At 37.3% G+C, this 25806-nt stretch overlaps 3 protein-coding genes across 3 annotated transcripts; all 3 read right to left on the reverse strand.

Moving 5' to 3' along the window:
• Nucleotides 1-6155: 6155 nt before the first annotated feature.
• On the reverse strand, nucleotides 6156-8536 carry LOC147761146 (galactosylceramide sulfotransferase-like). The gene is made up of 2 exons (XM_087015846.1): nucleotides 7833-8536; nucleotides 6156-7563 (listed from the first exon to the last, which is right to left on the reverse strand). The coding sequence occupies exons 1-2, from the start codon at nucleotides 7972-7974 to the stop codon at nucleotides 6554-6556; spliced, it is 1152 nt and encodes a 383-aa protein (XP_086871972.1). The 5' UTR covers nucleotides 7975-8536; the 3' UTR covers nucleotides 6156-6553.
• Nucleotides 8537-11900: 3364 nt separating this feature from the next.
• Nucleotides 11901-15748, reverse strand: LOC112041516 (uncharacterized). Its single transcript, XM_087015183.1, has 7 exons — nucleotides 15480-15748; nucleotides 15137-15247; nucleotides 14049-14159; nucleotides 13685-13795; nucleotides 12959-13073; nucleotides 12505-12648; nucleotides 11901-11917 (listed from the first exon to the last, which is right to left on the reverse strand). The coding sequence occupies exons 1-7, from the start codon at nucleotides 15672-15674 to the stop codon at nucleotides 11901-11903; spliced, it is 804 nt and encodes a 267-aa protein (XP_086871309.1). The 5' UTR covers nucleotides 15675-15748.
• Nucleotides 15749-16737: 989 nt separating this feature from the next.
• Nucleotides 16738-18718, reverse strand: LOC147761147 (uncharacterized). Its single transcript, XM_087015184.1, has 3 exons — nucleotides 18620-18718; nucleotides 17704-17853; nucleotides 16738-16904 (listed from the first exon to the last, which is right to left on the reverse strand). The coding sequence occupies exons 1-3, from the start codon at nucleotides 18716-18718 to the stop codon at nucleotides 16809-16811; spliced, it is 345 nt and encodes a 114-aa protein (XP_086871310.1). The 3' UTR covers nucleotides 16738-16808.
• Nucleotides 18719-25806: the final 7088 nt, after the last annotated feature.

Consider the following 25806-nt stretch of genomic DNA (forward strand, 5'->3'; position numbering starts at 1 on the left):
CACCTCACGATCAAAGTCCGACCCTTGCGACAAAACAGTGTTCAGTAACTTAGTAAAGCCCCCTTTACACTGGACGGCGTTCTTTCTGCGTCCAGCAGTACGGCCCCATTTGAGAGTTAAAAAAATATAATACTTTGCGTGCCGACAACTGGCCGATCATTGAGCATTTATTCTGATACAAAATCAATGCTCGTGCATCTTTATTAAGACCACAGCGATGCCAAATTTCGTGGTCGCAGAAAGGACGCCGTCCAGTGTAAAGGGGGTATAAGGAAGTGGCTATATAACTGATAGTCAGCTTTGCTCCATATTCCATGTTTCTTCACAGTCGTTTTCTCGTTCACGTATTTGTATTCATATTCCCGTTTGTTTCTTACAACATATAAGATGTCGTCCATGTCCCAGCATAGCAAGCGGCGTAGTAGCACCAAACTTTCATCAAACATTTCTAAGACGATTACAAAATCGAATTTCTGTTCCAATTACCCGATGTACTCAGCAATAAATCTGTTGTTGTTCCTGAGATCAGTTCTATCATCTGGGAATCCGTATTCGTATATCATGCCGTTTCTCAAGAAGCCTATATGGCTTGTGACATAGTCGTCGGTCCAATACTTGTATGGGTTTTCCATAAATTCCACGATAGGGTTCGTGGAGTTTTTCATATTGAATATCTCCGCAATACCAAAAAAGCTGAAGGCGCTTTGAAACTGTGAAAGTGGTTCGGGAACTATTCCGACATAAAATGTATCATTTGGCATCATGCTTTCTATCACTTTTGAGTCAAAAACCATATGTTTGTAAATGATATCATACGTATGTTATATTTGGGTTATAGTTGGCGTCGTTCACGGTTATTTTTCCTACGGATCATATTCCTTCTAGATGTCTTTTAATGGTTATTGTATGACATAGAATAGGCAATGTATTTTTGTTTGCTTGTTGAATTTGATTAATGAACCAATGTCACAATGGCATCAAAGAGATAATTAAAAGTCAGGATTTTAATCCTTATTTCATTTATCAGTCAGCAAAATAGGAAAAAACTGATAAAAAAGATTTGGCAAAAATTCCATATTAAATGTCATGTCTATATATGCATTAGGTTTAGCATCCCCTTCAGACATATTGACTTTCTAATTAAAATAACACATTGATTCTGTTTACATATACCAAAAATCCATTATGCCTCACATCTTGCTATCATTTAAAAAAAGAAATACAAAAATAGCCGCACAGGATTTTGCTTAAACGCAAGAGAATATAAACAATTTTGAAAAATGTTCCACTGGCAACTTTATTTTATATGAGTACCAGTCATTAATGCTTATATATACATGAAGTTGATGTGTAGGGCATTAGATCGCGCATATGTGCAAGCATGCTGGATTTGTAACAGCAATGTAACAAGGTTATGTTGCAATAAAACAGGCACGAATAATAATGGTACTGAATAATTAACTGCAACCATGTATTTGAATCGTCTTTTTTCTCGGAAAAATAGGTGCAATTTAGAGCAGTGCACATTATGCACAGTTATCAATTGAATGTGAGATAGGATGAATATAATCTTCAAAGTCTGTTACAGTGCCGCCTGAAATTCCCCTTACTTACTCTGTGGGTCGCTGCGGGTTGTTCAGACGGCCTGGCTCGGTAACTATGGAAATAACATTGTCATCCATGCGCTGTTTGGTTTCTGTTAACAATAGTGCCATGCCATGCCCGTCGGGTAATTATCGTGACAAACTTTCTGCTAACAAAAGAGCCTAACCCTAGCTTGCGGTGGCCCACAAGTGCACTCCAAATTCCAAACGACACTCCCAATTCTAAACCTCACTCCGAATATTTAAACTTCACTCTCAATTCTTAAACCTCACTCCGAATATTTAAACTTCACTCTCAATTCTTAAACCTCACTCAGAATATTTAAACTTCACTCTCAATTCTTAAACCTCACTCCGAATATTTAAACTTCACTCTCAATTCTTAAACCTCACTCCGAATATTTTAACTTCACTCTCAATTCTTAAACCTCACTCCGAATTCGTAAACCCCACTCCGAATTCGTAAACCTCACTCCGAATTCGTAAACCTCACTCCGAATTGAAAAAGCTCACTCCGAATTCGCAAACCTCACTCCGAATTCGTAAACGTCACTCCGAATTCAAAAAGCTCACTCCCAATTCCACTATGCCAATTCTCATCAAAGTTCTCTTCGAGAAATCTTATGAAACAGTAATTCGTCTGGGACAAATAATTTTATTTTTTTAGCTGGGCGCTTCCAGTGAAAGGTTCGAGAGAGTTTTAGCAAACAGTGCGAATTGTGTTACATTTTGGTTTGCGTGATACATACCTTACGAAAGTAAACCAACAGTTTACGTCACAAGGTCAATTGACTTCTCCAGCTATTTTCAGTATTTTTCACAATTACACACACACACATACACACACTCTCTCTCGCCAGGGACACAAATTGGGGGCAAGAAGCAATTTACAGGTTTACCATTATAAATAAAAGGACAAATTTAGTGACACTGCTCCCAATTTTCTCAACATAGGATTGATACTACTAATAATCCATACATGTCAGGGGTGGATCCAGGATTATTTGAAGGGGGATCTGTTTTTTTTTTTTTTTTTATTTGGAATGGCAGGCTGCACATGCAGAGCTGCCCCCCCCCCCCCCTTATAGGGCGAACAGTGCTATTTGGTACATTTTAGAACTATTATTCAAAATTCTAATTTTAACATTGGTGTGATTTTTTTTTTTACAGAATTCAAAAGGGGGGTCAAGACCCCCCTCACACGCCTCCCCCCCCCCCCCCCCCCCCATCCACCACTGCATGTTATTCATTCGAAATCGATTAATAAAGTGTAATTAATCTGATTAATTTCAATTATTAGATTATCTATGATCTTAGATGAATATTTCAGCTGCAAAAGAGTGAGGGGCTACTAATTACTATTATCAAGTATACTCGGTTATATAACAGGTACATGTGTGGGCCTACAGTATATGATAATACGGATTGTTTTGCCCATTTATAAATAATATAAGCCAATGTCGACACCCTGAAACATGTTATCTGTATTAAACATTCATTTCAAAATAATCATGTGAAAATGCTTGAAGTTGTAAATAATAAATAACGCACGTTTATTTACATACATGTAGTGCATAAATCTGTTCCTTCCAACGCTGTTTCAACTCGTAATTCTGTTCTCATATTCATAATACATGTATAAATCCTTAAAACGACACACACAAGAAAACACGTAAACATAATATATTTTAATTGTGACTTGCTGTTAAGTACATGTATGTTTATCCCTATTTTCTTCATTTCTTCTATTTCCTTGAGCTTAAAAGGGTCATACGTCTACGTCATCATTTTGTGAATGGGAATACAGCGCACCAAGTAGTATGAAAAATAACTAGTTTTCACACGAAGCCCTCTATTGGCAAAATCCCCTAGCCCATCTTAGAATATTACTTCCGACTTTATACGGCGGGGTTAAAATCAGAGTGAGGTTTACGAATTCGGAGTGAGCTTTTTCAATTCGGAGTGAGGTTTACGAATTCGGAGTGAGCTTTTTCAATTCGGAGTGAGGTTTACGAATTCGGAGTGGGGTTTACGAATTCGGAGTGAGGTTTGCGAATTCGGAGTGGGGTTTACGAATTCGGAGTGAGGTTTAAGAATTGAGAGTGAAGTTAAAATATTCGGAGTGAGGTTTAAGAATTGAGAGTGAAGTTTAAATATTCGGAGTAAGGTTTAAGAATTGAGAGTGAAGTTTAAATATTCGGAGTGAGGTTTAAGAATTGAGAGTGAAGTTTAAATATTCTGAGTGAGGTTTAGAATTGGGAGTGTCGTTTGGAATTTGGAGTGCACTTGTGGGCCACCGCACTAGCTCGCTGAGATAAAGATCGAAGCTGAGCGTGGTCGCAATTAAGTGTTCGTCCAAGCCTTATTTGACAAGGCGAAGGGTGGCCGGCCGAAAGACTGACTCCTTGGTTCTGTAGCACACCAAGTAGAAAGTGCGAACGTGACCGCCGTAAATATTTTTAAAGAAATTAGCCTAAATTTTGATACAACTGTTTCTCTTTCATTCTTTGATTTTAACTCCGCACCTATGTTATTCAAAACGATAGGAATCGTTCATCTTTACGATCTAAACTCCAAACTTAACCAAAAACCTTCTTCATACTTAAAAGCATCATAGAAAATTAATGTAAAAAGCTGGATTATAATATATCGGGCTAACTGTTTGGTACGTACGTGTCATCTGACATTAATTAACAATCAGTTCAGGTTAGCTTTATTCATGCCGGGTAAACACAGCGATTTAGCTCTGACTATTACATAATCACTACTGTGTGACACGCGTCGTCTAAAATTAATGTTAACATTGCGATGTCGCTCTTCAATCCAAACTATTCAATTTAACCTAATTCTCAATCATCTGACATGTGTCAACAGGATTGATTGTGTATCTGGACTTCCTAAATGGCCAGTAAGTATTTTGTATAATATGACATGTTTATCTCACTGAAAATGAAGGCCATAAAGTGTCACGACAAGCCATTTACTATGTGTTAAAGAAATACGACGAAGGGTTTGGTATTGCCGATAAGACACGCAGTGGACGTCCTTCAAAGGTTGACCTGCGCCACATGAACGTTATAGACGAGGAGATGACCAAGAATGATGAATTGGTGGCCTCAAAACTAAAAACACGTCTCTTTGAGCGAACAGGTCATTTTATTGAGCAGCATGGTATTAATTGGTTTCGCACCCCTCCAGAAAGCCCGGACCTCAACCCTATTGAAAACGTATGGGCTGAAATCAAATACCACATGCGTACGCGTGTTAAGCCGACCACGAGAGAACAACTTGTTGAAGGCATTAGAGAGGCATCGGAAAATATTAACGCAGAAAAGTGTATTAAATATATTAATCACCTAAAGAAGGTGATTCCAGCGGTAATTGAGAGAGAAGGTCGTGCATCAGGCTACTTAACTAGCACCAAATGTAATAAAAAAAATATTGAGACATTGTTATTTATTTGATGTATTAGCTATTTAAAATTGTTCATTTTAATTACGCTTGGGTTGATCGTGACTTATTATCATCAAGTGAACCTCAAATAAAATTGTTTTTCGTGTTAAAACTAAGCCCGATTTGTTCTTCAGAGTTTTGTTCTCATATTCCATCTGCCTTTAATCTATTCATCTGTTGCAGTTGATACAACATAACCCGGTGTCACGTGTACGGTCCGTTCTGCGTGAACCATCCGTCCTGACCGATTGTACACGCAGCAGACGCGTGTATGAACCGTTCCGTGAATGATCCGTTGTTACTCACCTGTACTGTTATATTCGGCTAGTTCATTCCCTACCAAATTATACATTTACTATGATGGGGATAAAGTTCATGTGTTAATTGATAATTTTGATAGAGAATCAGCGTCAAATTACAGCTTGATGCATGGATGAACCTACCATGGACGGGCCGTCGTTATTCAGCTGCTGGCTACCATTTTAGTACTGATTTTACTAGGCTAGTGTGTTGATATGGCCACCTGAGGGAAATCACAGTAGAGGTGAACATCTAATAGATATGAATACTTCTAAATATTATGTTTGAATTTGCAGTATGTTCTCAACAGCGCATGTTTATTAAAGGCTAAGAATGTATTCATGACTATTGAGACGGACTGTACACGCCGGAAGTCTCTCAGATTTGCCTGCGCTTTGTGCGCATGAGCAGAACGGATTGTTCACGCTCCAAGCGGTACACGCCACACCGGTATTGCTTGCTCGCGTCGATAGCAACCTCTCTGCATCAGCTATAATAGAAAATTTAAGTGAGGCAACTAAGAAGCAGCAGACCGTGCTCGTTGAACCGACTAATTTGGATGTCCGACAAGGATTACTTGCCGATTCCCCTACCCTGTAATTATCATGCGGCCACTATTGTTCGACCATATGGGGCAGGGTTGGGAGACCATGCGGCCTTTTGGTGAGGGGAATTTGGATCAATATGGATCAATTGCCGCATCAAATCAAATGTCTGCATTTAACAAAAATATATTATTACATTTGCAATCGTAGCCATAATGTCTACTAGTAACCCTAAGCAACATATTGCCGTAATTTTTAAACGCATTGATTGTACAAGCATAAGGATGAATGGATATCTAGAATTTCTGAGACAGACAATTTTGTGCGGGAACGCCCTCTCGTGTTGTTGTAGAAAGATGATTACACAGATCTGCTATATGCAGTCGTATTCCAACTATTTCATATAAACAACACCATTTGATGACAAGCACTATAATAAACACTTTAATAATAGAAATAAGCCAGCCCTCATTACTACAAGCCCACCTAGCGTGAGTAATAAAAATAATCCACGAAAAAATATCTGAACAGTTTAAAATTATACATTATTGTATTAAACCCAGTATTTAACAACTAGACCGCCACACAATTTCCATTTTATGTATTTCCATGATTTTTCGACACCTTGGTTGTCCAGGACTTGCGGAAGATTTAACAGCGGGAATATATGCCCGATATTTGATTGCCAAGTTCGTTTTTACAATCCGTTAAATGTTTAATATTACCCCCAGTGCATTTGCTGAGCACCGCGACTGCTTGACGGAGGAGCGAAACCTCACGCTCAAAGTCCGACCCTTGCGACAAAACAGTGTTCCGTAACTTGGAAAGGAAGTGGTTATATAATTGATAGTCAGCTTTGCTCCACATCCTATGTTTCTTCATAGTCATTTCATCGTTCACGTTTTTGTATTCATATTCCTTTTTCTTTCTTACAACATATAAGATGTCGTCCATGCCCCAGCATAGCAAGCGGCGTAGTAGCACCAAACTTTCATCAAACATTTCTAAGACGATTACAAAATCGAATTTCTGTTCCAAGAACCCGGTGTATTCAGCAATAATTCTGTCGTTGTTCCTGAGATCAGTTCTATCATCTGGGAATCCGTACTCATACATCATGCCGTTTCTCAAGAACCCAACGTGGCTTGTGACATAGTCGTCGGTCCAATACCTATATGGATTTTCCATAAATTCCACGATAGGGTTCGTGGAGTTTTTCATATTGAATATCTCCGCAATATGAAAATAATTGAAGGCGCTTTTAAACTGGGAAAATGGTTCGCGAACTATACCGATATAAAACGTATCATTTGGCATCATGGTTTCTATCACCTTGGAGTCAAAAAACATGTGTTTGAAAATGATATCATACGTTTTTTTCGGGTCATATTTGGCGTCGTTCACGGTTATTTTCCTACGGATCATATCCATTCTAGATGTCCATGGGTAAAAAAATGACTTGTTTTTAGGACGAAGAGGTCTTAACTTATATTTGCGTGAAGCTTGAAGTAACATTTTGGCCATGGTAGATGAACCGCATTTATGCACTTTTAGAAACATAATATGTCGGGTGGGCTGGCATTGTCCTTTTGGGAGACATTTTATGGGAGATACGTTGTAGGCAGACTGCGATAGTGAATACGGAATGTTTCCAATTTCACCTGCAAGCATAATAATAATAATAAAAGTAATTATTATTATTATTCTGCTATCATTCATATTTTTATAAACAGATAATAATAATGTTTTATATAAAATTTAAAAATAGATAAGTACATGTAGATAACAAGAGCTTTTTGTTACAAGTAAGATAACATAAAAAATTAGTCACGAATCGATATGTAGAATCTAAATTTTTTTTCTGGTGCATAAGACTGATGCTTATTTTATTTTTAAAAACCATTCATGCACAAGGTAAAATGCATCCTACCTTTAAGATCACTTCGATGTGGAGGTGGTGACAATGGGATAGGAGTCAATATAGGACCTCTTATAAGACGTGGTAATAACAAGTAGACCGCAATGCACAGGAAAAAAGGCACCACAGCGACTAAAAATCTTCTCGACGACATGGTCAATATCTACTGACGTAGTACAAGTGATTTTAATCACACCATTAACAATCCTTCAGTTGCTCTCGATTTGTGCTAGCTGCTACAGTTAATATAAACATTCGTATAAACGAATGATGTATTGTCGTCTTAAAGGGATAATAACTCTTCGTTTTGGCCAAAAAATTAATTTTCCTGGAGTAAACAACAATTTTCCCATACTTACCAATGGTTAATGAATCCATTTTTACATTCAAAGTTTGTCCCTGTTTTTTTTTTTCTAAAAAGTTTGGTTTTTGTTAAAATCTCTTAAGAGATTATAACTGTGTACAGCCATCAATGGAGGTCACGTGATCTGAAGACAAGCTTAGATAGCAGAATAATAGCTATAACTGCCGTTTTTGTGGTAAAACAGAATATATTATATTTCTATGAGTTGTTCACAATGTTTTTATTGTGAAATATGGGTATCATACGAAGAGTTATTATCCCTTTAACCGACACATAAAGTTGATGTGTCGTATATTAGATCGCGCATATGAGCATGCATGATGGATTTGTAACAGCAATGTTACAAGGTAACGTTGCAAAAAAAAAACAGGCACGAATGACGATGGTACTAAATAATTTACAGCAACCAATTATTCGAATCGTCTTTCTCTCGGAAAATAGATGCAATTTAGAACAGTGCCCATTGTGCCCGGTTGTCAACTGAATGTGAGAAATGAAGAATAAAATCTTTAAAGTCTCTTCTATGGACCATTGAACCAAATGTCTGCATTTTATTGTATTTGCAGTCGTAGCCACAATGTCTAACTGAAAGCAACCTATTGGTCTAATTTTAAAACACGTTGATTGTACAGGGATAAGGATGAATGGATATCTAGAATTTCTAAGAGAGACAGATGTGTGCAGTAAGACCCTATCTGTTGTTCAAGAAAGATGATTTTACAGTCGCATTCCATCTATTTCATAAAAACAAGCACGATAATAACAAGCTTTAAATAACAGAAATAAGGTAGCCCTCATCATGACAAGCCCACATAGCGTGAGTAATAAAATAATTCATGAAAATATATCTGCATTGTTAAAAATTATACATTGGCCTCTTCCTTGTTTCAACTCCAGTCATTGACATTTAGACCACATTTTCCATATTATGTGAAATCCTTTTTATTTGTGAAAAGATTAGTCACAGCCCTCATTAAATCAATTTAGGTATACAATGTACGTTATGGTTATAAATCTTCTATTAACCGTTTTGCATATATAGGTGATCACAAAATATTTTTTCATTTATGTCTCCTCCATCCCAGTGTTCCACAAACTTTCATAGTCCCATTCATAACAAGAGAGAAGGCTACAAAGACTATCGATTGTTCGTGATTTGGCCAAACAAGGCCGCTTTTATTATATAAACTCACTATCCTAATAATTTTAACAATAATAACAATGTAGCAAATTGTTGCCTGCATTAAATGTTATGGCCTTAGGGATAAAAATTATATATGAAATATTCAATAAGACTCATCATCCTAAAAATTATGATGTGACGAGTCAGCAAAAGTTCAGGCCTAACCAACTACCAGACTCGGCACCTAAGGATCCTGAATTAACCGGTATATGGGACCACACTACCCGTTTTCAAGGTGTGTGTCAGATCGCATTTCGGAGTATCAGCCAGAACACCGACAAGATGAGCCCTGGCATGCTCGGCTGTCACCTTGATTGGATAGTAAACGATTGTCGTAAAATCGCAATATGATTTTAAAACCGGGTGCATAAATTTGAAAGCCACCTAGATGCACCTTAGACTGTCACATTAATCTAATACAATGCAAAAAAAGCCCTATCAAAAGTGGTTAAAACATTCAAACCGAATGTCGTAAAGTCCCCATATATCCCCATAGAGACAATAAAATGGAGTACTCTAAAGTAAGAGTACAGTTTAAGGTTGTTCAGCCGAGCGTGGATGAGCCCGCAGTCGTGCTACAAAATTTTTACTGGGGTATGATACTCCGAAATGAGATCTGACACACACCTTGAAAGCGGGTAGCGTGGTCCGATATACCGGTTAATTCAGGATCCTTAGGTGCCGAGTCTGGTAGTTGGGTAGGCCTGAAGTTATTATTTTCAAACAATTTTGCACAAATTTCGTTTGTGGGGTTGCAATGAGAAACTACCCTTTTCTGCCTTGCATACAGGTTCTACTGATTGCATATCATGACAAATATTTTAGTAAATTTTCACGTTAACATTCTAAAACACAGCCATTAGTTGACCCAGTTATAAGAAATTGGTGATGAAGATCAAGGGAGCTGGTCATGTTATAACCACACTATGTGAACTCTTGCTTCTTACGTGATACAATGTAACCCGGATACAACAGTTAAGGAAAATGCTTTTGGTATTTTGGTACTTTAAACGAATGAATAATAGGAACTAATACCTAGATAAATAAAAAAATCAGTTTATAGATTTAATTAATACATTTAATAGAATGAAGAGGGGCTACCTTACCAAATTTCCCTCGGTATTCGATGACACTTGGCAGACATTGTTATTAAGTTTGTCATCTGCTGGTAACGTCGAGGGTGAGCATTTCATATCTTTTCTCCAAATTCTGCTGGTATTGTTTTCGTGCCTATTTCCGGTGACGCGAATGTGCTGTTAACCAATTTTGCGTTACCGAAAAAAAGGCACTTTACATGTAAATGTAGATGTGTGTAGCTTATTTGCTTTTAGGATATCTGTGGACTTGCAACAATAATACAGAAAAAATGTAATTGCCTTTATTTCAGTGCTAGTATACTTGTACAATGAGATGAGATACTACATGTTTAAGGTGGAGCAGTGCAAAGGTCTAGCAGCAACTCAAAGCATTATTTTTTCTGGTTAAATTTACGCACATTAACGCTGCTTACAGGGAACAAAGGTATATATTTCAAAAATCCACAGTATTATGCCTCGCATCTTGTTATAATACGTGCAATAATATAATATACATGCAGTTCACTGAAATGTCGTAACAGCATTACATTGTACACATAAATATATTACTGGTTATATATATAGTACATGATATAGATGGGTAAAGTTCTGATAAAAAAGAAATACAATAATAGCGGCACAGGATTTTGCGTAAATTTTCTTAAATAAATATACTTGTAATGTAAAGTTATATTAGTTTGCTGAGAGGTAATTGCACACGAGTATATTGTATTAATGCTTACTCATGAAGTATATATGATGGGCCAATGTACCATGCACTAGATCGCGCTTGCATGTGCACGCATTGTGGATAAAAGAAATCTTAAAAACATTAATAGTAAAACTGTTGCTACCTGGTTACACGTGTCTATACCTAACGGGTCCAGTCATAACTTGGGTTTATAATTTTATTTAGACGGAATGAGGAGGGCTGTTGCTCTTTTAAATATATTTAACGTGTAATTATGATGTGTTAGTTCTTTCAGAAACTTAATCTAAATTAGTACGTATTCTCTGGGATACCGTCTTTTAACAAAGGTACACACACTGGACAATAGAAGTGTCACCCCCTAACTCAGAGAAATAAAAGTAAGCAGATCTTGGGTAGTTATAATGCCTGGTCTACTTATAATATGACTCATGAGTATAAAACCGCTGTACCATGGAATTGTATTGTTGGTCTTGTTCATGTACAAAAAAATGTTATTCCTGTCTTCCTCCAATATGGCAAAATATAGGCAATTATCTGACGGTTATAGGTGCAAGTTATTAACCTGAAGAGGCGGAATATAAGCAATGTCAGAATATCGATACAATTGAATTGTTCAGTCAGAACCGTGCAGAGGGTCTGGTCTCGGTTTAGAAACACTGGATCAAGAGACAAATTGCCTCTGATGGGTCGTCCAAGAAAAACTACTGGCCGTGAAGACCGACGACTGATTTTGATGTCCAGGTTGTCAAAGTTCGACACTGCCTGTCAATTGACAACACAGTGGAACAATTTCACACATAAGAATGTGTCTGTGAAAATTTCTAGGCGTCGGTTACGTGCTCATAGAGTGTACAGCAGGATAGCAAGACTGAAACCTCTTATATCGTTACAAAACATGCAACGTAGAGTGAACTAGGGTCAACCGGATCTGGAACTGGACAGTCCATGACAATTGGTCCTGTATATTTTTTTCTGATGAGTGTCGCTTTGGTCTGACCTCTGATGACAGACGGGTACGATGCTGGCGAACTGCTGGTAAAGCATTTAAACCACATGCACTGAATTTTCGAACCCGGAGCAGCATATTCATTATGGTGTGGGGCTGCATCAGCATCCATGGCGTGGGCAAATTGATAGTGGTTGATGGAAACATGAATCACTAGAAATATATCGATGTTTTGGAGTCAGGCTTGCTACCATCTATTAATAACATGTTTGGTAACAGGAATTATCAATTTGTCCACCAGGATGACAATGCTTCTTGTCACAGGCCCAGAGCAGTTGATGATTGGTTTGACCAACAGGACATTCGCAGGGTGGTGTGGCCTGCCCAGAGTCCGGATGCAAACATAATAGAAACTGTGTGGAATGATATGTCAAAACTTTTGACAAATGCCCGTCTAACCAGCGAGGGACCTCAGTTTTCGGTGTCGGGGTTTCTTTTGAATTAGCAGTTGTGGAAGTTGAAATCTCCTTTTGGATGGGCGCACAGACTATACATGCACATAACAAAAGTCTCTGTATTCCAAACAGTATAACTAATGTGTCTCTTATTGCCATACCAAAGGTTTTGAAATTAACTATTAATATTATATTGATCTCTTTTAAAGACTTTGGCAACACTTGTTCCTCACAGTGCGTCTCAAGTCTAAATAAACCACTGTGCAAGGAAACCTTCATCGTAAGATCAGTGGCATCGAATGGTTTCTTCAAGGTGTTTGTAATTTTGTTTGTAATTTTGTTTGAAAATCATCAGCCCATAAGATATTTAGAATAGTTTTAAAACAAGAGAAGTATGGATACCTTCTTTCGGGCTCCAAGAGGATGTATCCGTATCTGGGTGACAAACGGACGACAGATTCCGAGGATTGAGTTCACATGCCTCGTAGCACGTCCCATTTATCTTGCATTTGTCATTCTGGAAGCGAGGAAAATAATATATATCAGATTCTATAGGAAACAAAGTTCTACGAAGAAAGCTATGAATTGGAGAAAATATGCAATGATTATTCACTTGAAGTAGGACGTATCGATAGACTCTATACTTTTATACCTTTTTGAAGTAGACCAAATGCATTTGCGTTTAGGATTGACGTGGTTGAAAAAATGAGGGAGTAACCCCTCCCTCTATTGTATAAATTTTGCAACAATGTTGTTTGTTAAAAACACCATTAGTAATCGGTGAAAACCTGAACTTGGTCACATACAAGAATACTGAAAACCACCCGCTTTCCATTTGCTAAGGGCTCCTAAATATGCAAGATGGTAACGCCCATCCTCACAAAGCACAAGCAATGACAGATGACTAGCAGAACAAAGAAGCTGAGCAGCTAACACAAGCATCAAGATCGTGAAGTATGACCCCTTTTGAGAACCCTTTGCAGAATGGACCTTGCAGAATTTGGGGGCATTTATCATTGATGAATTTAATTATTGAACTGATGTCACAGTGACGAGAGTTTATTTTAATAAAAAACACAACATTTTTGCTTCAATAAAAATATTCCATTTTAAGCATCAATACTGTACCTTTAAAGACCAAGCATACACGTTGGTGGCAACATCACACACTTCACAGTCGAACCCGGGCCTGGTCGACCTGTCTGCGTGACAAGTACCTTCTATGAAACAGCTTCCATTCTACAAATAATTCCAACAGGTTACATTATATGACGCTAATATTAATGAAGCCGCTTAGGAATACCAAACACTCCAAAAATGGTACTGAAAACAAGCCTGACCCTTGTGTAATATTGCAAACAGACATATAAAAAAAGAGTTATTGTGACAGATAAAATTCAAAATGTTTGAACAAAATGAGGGGTCGAGTGATATAACTCCGTATATTGATTTAGTAACACCAACTTATATCTTAACCTCGTCTGTTTCATACCTTTACTGTCCATTCATTTTCGTTGATGTTAAAGTCGCAGTACAGGCAAGAGAATCCAGGTCTGATGTTTCCATCTGGGTAACACACGCCATCTATCGAGCAGCTTGTAGCCTAATATATTGGTAAACATAGTAGTCTTGAAACATTTGTGATTAGATATAGGTGTTTGCATGATATTTTTAATCAAAGAAATTTAAGTGCAAATTAAAGCAAAATACACCACAATTAACAATATCCCTAGATACGACATTGTGTCTGTCTCAACTCGTTATAGTCGAAACCATTATATACTGCTCAACAGAAGTCAGGGAGCACAAACGCCATTTAACATGCAAAAGTTGTCACCATACCTACTATTATTTAAATTTGGCAATTCTAAAACAAAGTCATCATTCTGCATTGGGTGTTATTTCTACTTTAACTACTAGTATGTTGCAAAAAGAGAAATCTCTGCACTGATACAAGTAAAAGTTATGTTTATTTTGGGGACTAGATATGTAAATCCTTTGGGTAAAATTATTTGGCCTCCATTCTTCCCGGTAGTGATGCGCGGGAGAGGTTCTGGTGAATAGAGAACGTGCTTGCTATTATCAATGTGAAAAAGCAAGCGTAAGAAACACACAAGAGCTTTGACTGACACATTCTCCAGCTATGTCCTAACGGCATGGTGTGGCAATGGTGGAAAGATGGGTGGTATAACCAACATTCCTAGTTCAGTTCGACCTTGTGTCACAACCCCACCTCAGGACATTTTCTTTATTTGTCACATATACGGAACCCTACTGTAACTGACAAGCTACTCAAGATACTACAAATATCCCCCAAAAGAACCACTCACGCTACATTTAATGACAGGCGGCGACCCCTCGTCCCCTCTCCCTTGGAGTGGGTTTCGGAGCCCACACACAAACACGCACACACATTTCAGTTCAATATCAGATCATATTGAACACTTTCGGCGTCGAAAATATCCCCGGGATGACCTTATCCGAAGTCAGTCATTATATACATGTATTATATTATTACGCACATGCATGAAATACTTCTGTGTGTCGACCATAACAGTAATATTTCTGTGACATACATACTTGAGTGAACCATCCCACAGCGTCGTAAGCGGGATCACAGCGTTGGCATGGATTATTAGGGTTTGTCTCGTTTGCAACGTAACATTTTCCTTCGATGATACAGGTTTCGCTCTATGGTCAATATAACGATGATACAAATAAAAACCAATTCGTAATATAGCTCTATAAATCAATTATATTTAACAAAATCTCAAAAAGGTTATAATATATACGTCATAACTAAGGGTGGTAAAATTAATATGTTTGATACTAAAGCACAATAGCAAGTTATTATATTATAATGTTTGTTTGATTGTTTTTGTCTGTTTTTAGTTATTTTTTATGAACTACATGTCAGACATACCTTAAGCGAGCAACTGAACGTTGAATTGCAGTCAACACATTTAGAATCATAAACAAGGAGGTATTTGGGTTCGCTGAAGTTTTGAGCGTTATTGCTGACGCTCACTTCGTATCCCTCCGCGAGGACGGTCTCCTGGGGGACAGTGGGACTGGCCGCTCTCTTTTTCCTGGACAAAGTATGTGGCAAAGGGCACATTACCTCTTGCAGATGAATAAATTCTGCGGTAGTCTCACTGTAGGTAGAAGATGGTACGACACCCGCATTTGTTACCTTAAGAAAGGAATGAAGATTCTACGTCAGTCTACAAGGTTAACTTCCACATGTATAGATTAATGCATTTCAACAAAATATGATTAGTAATCGTGTTTACTATAAGCAAGCAATAATAACATTTACAATTGGTAAGAACACATATGTAATAAATGAACTTAATAAAAGTCGTTTCACTGGTTATGGGTTAAATAAACCTTCTTATAATAATTCAGGAAATAAGTGCCGAATGCAAATACCTTAAAATGCTTAAATTTGCACGTAACGGCCACGCTCTTGATGAAGGACGAACAATAAACCGGCGTCTTTCTGCACGGCCTAGAGCGTTCATCACACAGCCCGGCACTAGGCAGCTCGAGGCACACCGGTGCTACGTTTATATCCATGGAGCAATCATAGCCATAATACGGGTCGACACAAGTACATGTTCCTGCAAATATATTCCGTACTGTTCTTAATACATTAAAGGTATTATATACGGAAATTTCGGACAAATCAAATTTTCTCAAGAAAGAAAGCAATTTTCTCCTACTAGTGACTCATTTCTTAATCTGCCCCTGTCGATTCTATAATTTATAGCACTACTAATAAAATAATTCAATCGTTTACACCGTCATGTACAATTCAGGAGTTAAAATTGACATCGAGCACTTTAATATGAGAAGTTTTGTCATTTCAGGGTCTCATACAACATTCAGCTTTGGTGGGTATGTAGACATGGGAAATATGACTTTGAGACATTGTGAATGTCGAAACTAGATCATTTGTCATTGTTAGGTATGTAAACATTGTCGCTTACCCCAGGAAAATCCATTTGCCAAAAAAAAACAAGTGTTATCCGTTTGATAAGCACCTTTCACTGTTTTCAACTTTCTTGAAATCCAACCTTTTAATCCACCTAAAACGCAGGGCAAACATACCGGAACATTCTCGAAACATTTTATTTGAATTGAATTACTGCCTACCGTTTGAGCAAACGCCGTGTCCGGAGCAGTTCCTTGGACAAAGGGCGGCCGCTATTGCGGCTGGCGGGACTGCAACGCTGGAACCGTTTTCTACTCATGTCCACAGTGAAACATTCTTCGCTAACTCTGTCGCAATGGTTGCCACAAATCCGTCTCTTGTGTATTCGGCCCATTCTGTGCCTCCTGTCATCTGTTTATAAGATACAAAGATAAACATGTTTCCTAGTGATTGATCTGACTGACATATAATTCAATCCATTAAATTGCACACAAACAGTGAACCAAACTTTGAACTGCATATCCTCCCAAAGACATTCTTTCACCAAGAGAGCGCGTGGTATTAGTCATGATAGGGTGAAGAGTATATTAAAGCCGTTTGCATGGTAATACACTCTTGCTAAAATGATGGAATATTCCAACAGGATGTTAAAGGAAGCAAAGTCATCAAAAGAAACTGTGTGTTATTAATCTCGCGTAGCTGCCACGATTATGTCGCCTATGCTTTGAGGAACTGCCTCGACCAGTGCCTGCAATTTTTGATGACTCTCTGGCTGAGATAACCCCAACCTTTGACAGTATGCGTGGTATACAATCTATCAACCGTTCGGTATTATCACGAAATCTCAAACACTTTCGTAACCTTAAATTTGTTATTGGGCAATACTACAACCAGGTAAGTGAAAGATTATGTAACAATCAACACAGTTAATTTTGAAATCATAATTAATATAATAATTTTCGAAAAATTCCAACATTTTTGCAAGAGTGTATACAGCAATTCTTACGGCAAGCCCCTGTCAATTTTCTTCGTGACTTTCGTATCACGTTAGAAAGTTTAACAAACCATATATTATAAAGTGCACATCTGGTGTCACTTAAGCTCGAGTACATATATTTTTCTCGGTCTTGTTATAAAATGAAGTTTCTTATGCTGTTGAATTGCCTATAAACGGACAACAATTACAAAAAATATGTTCATGTATAATTACCAGGATATCAGTCACACACCCGTCTATTAATGTGTCTTCGTCTAAATTCTCCATTATGGAAGCAGCTTCCCCAGTGGTTTCATCTACGATATAGCTGGTGCAGAAAGCTCTGGCCGATTCTTCAGTCCAACCATTTTTCCAAGTAAAACTCTTTAAACAAAAATTTAGTGTGTATTAAAAAAATTAACAGCAAGTTTCAATTATAATTAACAGTTATCCAATTGGGGAAAAATAAAACCCAATACCACTTAATACTATTTAGAAATTTTCATAAAATAACCCAAATAAAAAGGCGATATTTTAAGGAACACCTTTATATAGAAGTGCATTCTTATAATATCACATATAATATCTTAGTCTGTCATTATCGCTCTGAAAATACGTGGTTTTGAATCAAAACAATCAAATCATAGAAGATACACACGCTTCCTAAGTATCCTGTACACACGGGAATACTTACAAAAGCAGGTATAAAAAAAAGAAAGTTTACTGCTCAATAATTAACTGCGAACGTAAAAAAAATAATTTTTGTTATCCATCGCTTTATTGAATTGTGCATGGTGTTTGGAAGTTACTTTCAAGTGTCATTATGCAATGGAGTATAAAAAGGAAAGTGCTGAATTGTTCTTTTTTGTCGACACATGTTGCATAGTATACTGCCCTCCCAGGCTGCAATTTTACGAGGATGGCCCGTGCTGCTGCCTGGTTTGGGCGCGCTGCTTTGTACGAAACCGTTGGTTGATTTTCACAATGGTTTTGTGAAATTTATCACTGTGAAATTTAAAGAAGCGAATACATTAAGATTTTTTAAATGTTCTATTATTATTTGATGAAGTGTATAAGAATGGTTTCCGAGATATTCTGTCACCCATTTGTATATTTAAAAAGGCAAAAAAACATGAAAATGCATCCTTACAGTGTTACTAGGGTCATAGTCTTCCTCCAAAAAGGTTCGCTCTTCAAGGATATAATCACTTCCTTCCAGGTCATCTCTCCTCTGCCTACACTGCCTCATACTGTGCTGTGTGGTTGTTATATCATCTTTTGTATCGGCACAGGACTGGACATTAACTATATAGCTACAGTTAGCGAATCTTTCCTCGTTAGACGTGCCACTACATGTGCAGTAAGGGAAACGTTTCCGTCTTGTTCCCTCCGTCCCATTGTATAGACTTTCCTTGACCGATTTAACTCTATCAACATAAACAGATTCAATTTTTTAACATAGTTATCGAAATTTGTGCTTATCAATTTGAAAGAGAGCTAGGTGACAGTGTTGTTGGTTTCCTTTCCGTTTATATGGCAGTGCGCAAAGTTACAAATGCCACCATATTTGTTGCAGTATACATATTTGGGAAGCAATTCTCTTATTTTCAAATAATTAAAATAATTAAAATTACTGATTCATATGTGCACCTGCCATTTGCAATCCGTTCAATAATGACAGCACATCAATTTAACATTAAGATTTACCACCATGTCTGTTAAGTCTACAGGTAAAACCCTTTCACATTATTTACCTCCATGCTTCTCTGAACTGTCGTTCGTTCCCGATCGGAGAACCAGTTCTGTCATAAAAGTCGTCTGTTTTATCGAAGTTCAAAGTACCACATAGCCCTAATGTATTGCTATAGTCAAGTGTGCTTGCGTAAATGTGTATATAATTTATTCCAGCCTTTGCCCCCCTATTAAAGACTTGAACTTCGACGTGACCGGCAGTGGGTAAATGGATCTACCGAAAGAAGAATGAATGAGAGAATTAAAAACAATAACATCTATCACCATGTATGCTGTTCATTTTATTAACATTTTCATGTTTTATGTGGAGGGGGAGAAGAAGGTAAAGCTGGTTCTTCTTTTGCAGTTAAGTTTGTCCATTGGGCCAATCAATCGGGGTCCTTTAACAATGCAGGCTGAGCGTTTTAGCAAGCCTTCTCCGATAATATTATTATACAGTGCACATCTGTGCTCAGATTGCCGAGATCCAAAGACATTAATTATCATTTCCCAGTTTTTCATTTCTATTGGATAAGTACATATACCATAAATTGGATATATCATTGTGCGTCTTGACAAAAATTGTTTGCTTTATATCAAGGCAAGATAAGCCATTTTGGGGTGAACTTTGACAAAATTATATTAACTGAGACAGAATATGTTTTGTTTTCAACATGCGTTTCCTTGAAATATCCAAAGCATCATACTAAAAGTTCCACAAAATCGGTTCTTGGGATATATGTATAATTTGCAAAAATCCAACATTAAGCCATGTGTCATTTAAATACACTTTCACTTAAATATCCTTAGTTTAAACTACTATTTCAGCTTTATTTTACAATTGACATTTGTCAGGCGTCCCTTTGCTGTCAATAATATTTTGGTTCCATCTTATAAATACAAAATGACAGCCAACAGGCAAAATAATTATATTTTTACAGATTTTTTACAACATTTTACTGAAAATGTTGGCTTATTTCACTTTTTAGACACTTTTCACTTCTAGAGACTTGATATTTTGATATTTATGGCCTATGTACTTACTTTGTACAGTCGCCCGTCTTTAAGCTGCTCAATGCGCATGGTCTCTCTTTCACAGCCGATCATGGAAACACGGCATTTATTTTGTTTTGCTTACAGTAGTCAATTATGAATACATCGCTTTCAGACTTTACGGCCACTCCACAGTTACAGAATGGTGCGTTATTGTTGTTGTGGCAACTTCCGAAGAATGCATTTACCTGCAAACAGCAAGAAAGGACACTTACTTTCTGCGCAATCATGCATCTGGTCATGATATAATTGAATGGGTTTCTCCAAAATCGCTTTTTCAAATGGAATTCCTAACCAATTAATAGACAGAAAGACAGTGACATTCCAGTTTCGGCTTTTTATATGATTTCTTATTCTGTTTATTCAGTAGTATTTTCAACAACTATGACCCTATAATAACAAGAACAATAGAGCGATAGAAGTTTGTGAGATCGGCTTAACAAAAGATGTTTACGTCCAGTTCTACATAAATTCAAAGCAGTATATCTTGAAAAGCCAAGCAATTACGTCCATTCCTTTGAGTGAAGCAGTACATGTATATGTATTTCCATGCTTTTTCGAGACCTTCGTTCCCCATCACTTCCTGAAGCTTTAACAATGGGAATATATGCCCGATACTTGATTGCTGAGTTCTCTTTTGCAATCCTTAAAATGTTCAAGCTTACATTTGCTGAGCACCGCGATTGCTCGACGGAAGAGCGACACCTTACGATCAAAGTCTGACCCTTGCAACAAAACAGTGTTCCGTAATTTGGTAAGGAAGTGGTTATATAACTGATAGTCAGCTTTGCTCCACATCCTATGTTTCTTTATAGTCCTTTCATCGTTCATGTTTTTTGTATTCATATTCCTGTTTGTTTCTTACAGCATATAAGATGTCGTCCATGCCTCAGCATAGCAAGCGGCGTAGTAACACCAAACTTTCATTCAACATTTCTAAGACGATTACAAAATCGAATTTCTGTTCCAAAAACCCGATGTATTCAGCAATAAATCTGTCGTTGTTCCTGAGATCAGTTCTATCATCTGGAAATCCGTACTCATACATCATGCCGTTTCTCAAGAACCCAACGTGGCTTGTGACATAGTCGTCGGTCCAATACTTGTATGGATTTTCCATAAATTCCACGATAGGGTTCGTGGAGTTTTTCATATTGATTATCTCCGCAATACGAAAAAAACTGAAGGCGCTTTGAAACTGTGAAAGTGGTTCGCGAACTATTCCGACATAAAATGTATCATTTGGCATCATGCTTTCTATCACTTTTGAGTCAAAAACCATATGTTTGTAAATCATGATATCATACGTAGGTTATAGTTGGCGTCGTTCACGGTTATTTTCCTACGGATCATATCCCTTCTAGATGTCTTTTAATGGCTATTGTATGACATAGAATAGGCAATGAATTTTTGTTTGCTTGTTGAATTTGATTAATGAACCAATGTCACAATGACATCAAAGAGATAATTAAAAGTCATTAAAACAGGATTTTAATCCTTATTTTCATTTATCAGTCAGCAAAATAGGAAAAAACTGATAAAAAAGATTTGGCAAAAATTCCATATTAAATGTCATGTCTATATATGCATTAGGTTTAGCATCCCCTTTAGACATATTGACTTTCTAATTAAAATAACACATTGATTCTGTTTATATATTCCAAAAATCCATTATGCCTCACATTTTGTTATCATTTAAAAAAAGAAATACAAAAATAGCTGCACAGGATTTTGCTTAAACGCAAGAGAATATAAACAATTTTGAAAAATGTTCCACTGGCAACTTTATTTTATATGAGTACCAGTCATTAATGCTTATATATACATGAAGTTGATGTGTAGGGCACTAAATCGCGCATATGTGCAAGCATGCTGGGTTTGTAACAGCATTGTAACAAGGTTATGTTGCAATAAAACAGGCACGAATAATAATGGTACTGAATAATTAACTGCAACCATGTATTTGAATCGTCTTTCTCTCGGAAAAATAGATGCAATTTAGAGCAGTGCACATTATGCACAGTTATCAATTGAATGTGAGATAGGATGAATAAAATCTTCAAAGTCTGTTACAGTGCCGCCTGAAATTCCCCTTACTTACTCTGTGGGTCGCTGCGGGTTGTTCAGACGGCCTGGCTCGGTAACTATGGAAATAACATTGTCATCCATGCGCTGTTTGGTTTCTGTTAACAATAGTGCCATGCCATGCCCGTCGGGTAATTATCGTGACAAACTTTCTGCTAACAAAAGAGCCTAACCCTAGCTTGCGGTGGCCCACAAGTGCACTCCAAATTCCAAACGACACTCCCAATTCTAAACCTCACTCCGAATATTTAAACTTCACTCTCAATTCTTAAACCTCACTCCGAATATTTAAACTTCACTCTCAATTCTTAAACCTCACTCCGAATATTTAAACTTCACTCTCAATTCTTAAACCTCACTCCGAATTCGTAAACCCCACTCCGAATTCGTAAACCTCACTCCGAATTCGTAAACCTCACTCCGAATTGAAAAAGCTCACTCCAATCGCAAACCTCACTCCGAATTCGTAAACGTCACTCCGAATTCAAAAAGCTCACTCCCAATTCCACTATGCCAATTCTCATCAAAGTTCTCTTCGAGAAATCTTATGAAACAGTAATTCGTCTGGGACAAATAATTTTTTTCTTTAGCTGGGCGCTTCCAGTGAAAGGTTCGAGAGAGTTTTAGCAAACAGTGCGAATTGTGTTACATTTTGGTTTGCGTGATACATACCTTACGAAAATAAACCAACAGTTTACGTCACAAGGTCAATTGACTTCTCCAGCTATTTTCAGTATTTTTCACAATTACACACACACACATACACACACTCTCTCTCGCCAGGGACACAAATTGGGGGCAAGAAGCAATTTACAGGTTTACCATTATAAATAAAAGGACAAATTTAGTGACACTGCTCCCAATTTTCTCAACATAGGATTGATACTACTAATAATCCATACATGTCAGGGGTGGATCCAGGATTATTTGAAGGGGGATCTGTTTTTTTTTTGTTTTTTGTTTTTTGTTGTTTTTTTTTGGAATGGCAGGCTGCACATGCAGAGCTGCCCCCCCCCCCCCCCTTATAGGGCGAACAGTGCTATTTGGTACATTTTAGAACTATTATTCAAAATTCTAATTTTAACATTGGTGTGATTTTTTTTTTACAGAATTCAAAAGGGGGGTCAAGACCCCCCTCACACGCCTCACCCCCCCCACATCCACCACTGCATGTTATTCATTCGAAATCGATTAATAAAGTGTAATTAATCTGATTAATTTCAATTATTAGATTATCTATGATCTTAGATGAATATTTCAGCTGCAAAAGAGTGAGGGGCTACTAATTACTATTATCAAGTATACTCGGTTATATAACAGGTACATGTGTAGGCCTACAGTATATGATAATACGGATTGTTTTGCCCATTTATAAATAATATAAGCCAATGTCGACACCCTGAAACATGTTATCTGTATTAAACATTCATTTCAAAATAATCATGTGAAAATGCTTGAAGTTGTAAATAATAAATAACGCACGTTTATTTACATACATGTAGTGCATAAATCTGTTCCTTCCAACGCTGTTTCAACTCGTAATTCTGTTCTCATATTCATAATACATGTATAAACCCTTAAAACGACACACACAAGAAAACACGTAGACATAATATATTTTAATTGTGACTTGCTGTTAAGTACATGTATGTTTATCCCTATTTTCTTCATTTCTTCTATTTCCTTGAGCTTAAAAGGGTCATACGTCTACGTCATCATTTTGTGAATGGGAATACAGCGCACCAAGTAGTATGAAAAATAACTAGTTTTCACACGAAGCCCTCTATTGGCAAAATCCCCTAGCCCATCTTAGAATATTACTTCCGACTTTATACGGCGGGGTTAAAATCAGAGTGAGGTTTACGAATTCGGAGTGAGCTTTTTCAATTCGGAGTGAGGTTTACGAATTCGGAGTGAGCTTTTTCAATTCGGAGTGAGGTTTACGAATTCGGAGTGAGGTTTGCGAATTCGGAGTGGGGTTTACGAATTCGGAGTGAGGTTTAAGAATTGAGAGTGAAGTTAAAATATTCGGAGTGAATTTTAAGAATTGAGAGTGAAGTTTAAATATTCGGAGTAAGGTTTAAGAATTGAGAGTGAAGTTTAAATATTCGGAGTGAGGTTTAAGAATTGAGAGTGAAGTTTAAATATTCTGAGTGAGGTTTAGAATTGGGAGTGTCGTTTGGAATTTGGAGTGCACTTGTGGGCCACCGCACTAGCTCGCTGAGATAAAGATCGAAGCTGAGCGTGGTCGCAATTAAGTGTTCGTCCAAGCGTTATTTGACAAGGCGAAGGGTGGCCGGCCGAAAGACTGACTCCTTGGTTCTGTAGCACACCAAGTAGAAAGTGCGAACGTGACCGCCGTAAATATTATTAAAGAAATTAGCCTAAATTTTGATACAACTGTTTCTCTTTCATTCTTTGATTTTAACTCCGCACCTATGTTATTCAAAACGATAGGAATCGTTCATCTTTACGATCTAAACTCCAAACTTAACCAAAAACATTCTTCATACTTAAAAGCATCATAGAAAATTAATGTAAAAAGCTGGATTATAATATATCGGGCTAACTGTTTGGTACGTACGTGTCATCTGACATTAATTAACAATCAGTTCAGGTTAGCTTTATTCATGCCGGGTAAACACAGCGATTTAGCTCTGACTATTACATAATCACTACTGTGTGACACGCGTCGTCTAAAATTAATGTTAACATTGCGATGTCGCTCTTCAATCCAAACTATTCAATTTAACATAATTCTCAATCATCTGACATGTGTCAACAGGATTGATTGTGTATCTGGACTTCCTAAATGGCCAGTAAGTATTTTGTATAATATGACATGTTTATCTCACTGAAAATGAAGGCCATAAAGTGTCACGACAAGCCATTTACTATGTGTTAAAGAAATACGACGAAGGGTTTGGTATTGCCGATAAGACACGCAGTGGACGTCCTTCAAAGGTTGACCTGCGCCACATGAACGTTATAGACGAGGAGATGACCAAGAATGATGAATTGGTGGCCTCAAAACTAAAAACACGTCTCTTTGAGCGAACAGGTAATTTTATTGAGCAACATGGTATTAATTGGTTTCGCACCCCTCCAGAAAGCCCGGACCTCAACCCTATTGAAAACGTATGGGCTGAAATCAAATACCACATGCGTACGCGTGTTAAGCCGACCACGAGAGAACAACTTGTTGAAGGCATTAGAGAGGCATCGGAAAATATTAACGCAGAAAAGTGTATTAAATATATTAATCACCTAAAGAAGGTGATTCCAGCGGTAATTGAGAAAGAAGGTCGTGCATCAGGCTACTTAACTAGCACCAAATGTAATAAAAAAATATTGAGACATTGTTATTTATTTGATGTATTAGCTATTTAAAATTGTTCATTTTAATTACGCTTGGGTTGATCGTGACTTATTATCATCAAGTGAACGTCAAATAAAATTGTTTTTCGT

The sequence above is a fragment of the Lingula anatina genome, chromosome 6 (assembly GCF_051362555.1).
Source record: "Lingula anatina isolate TDL-2025a chromosome 6, LinAna3.0, whole genome shotgun sequence".
NCBI lineage: Eukaryota > Metazoa > Brachiopoda > Lingulata > Lingulida > Lingulidae > Lingula > Lingula anatina.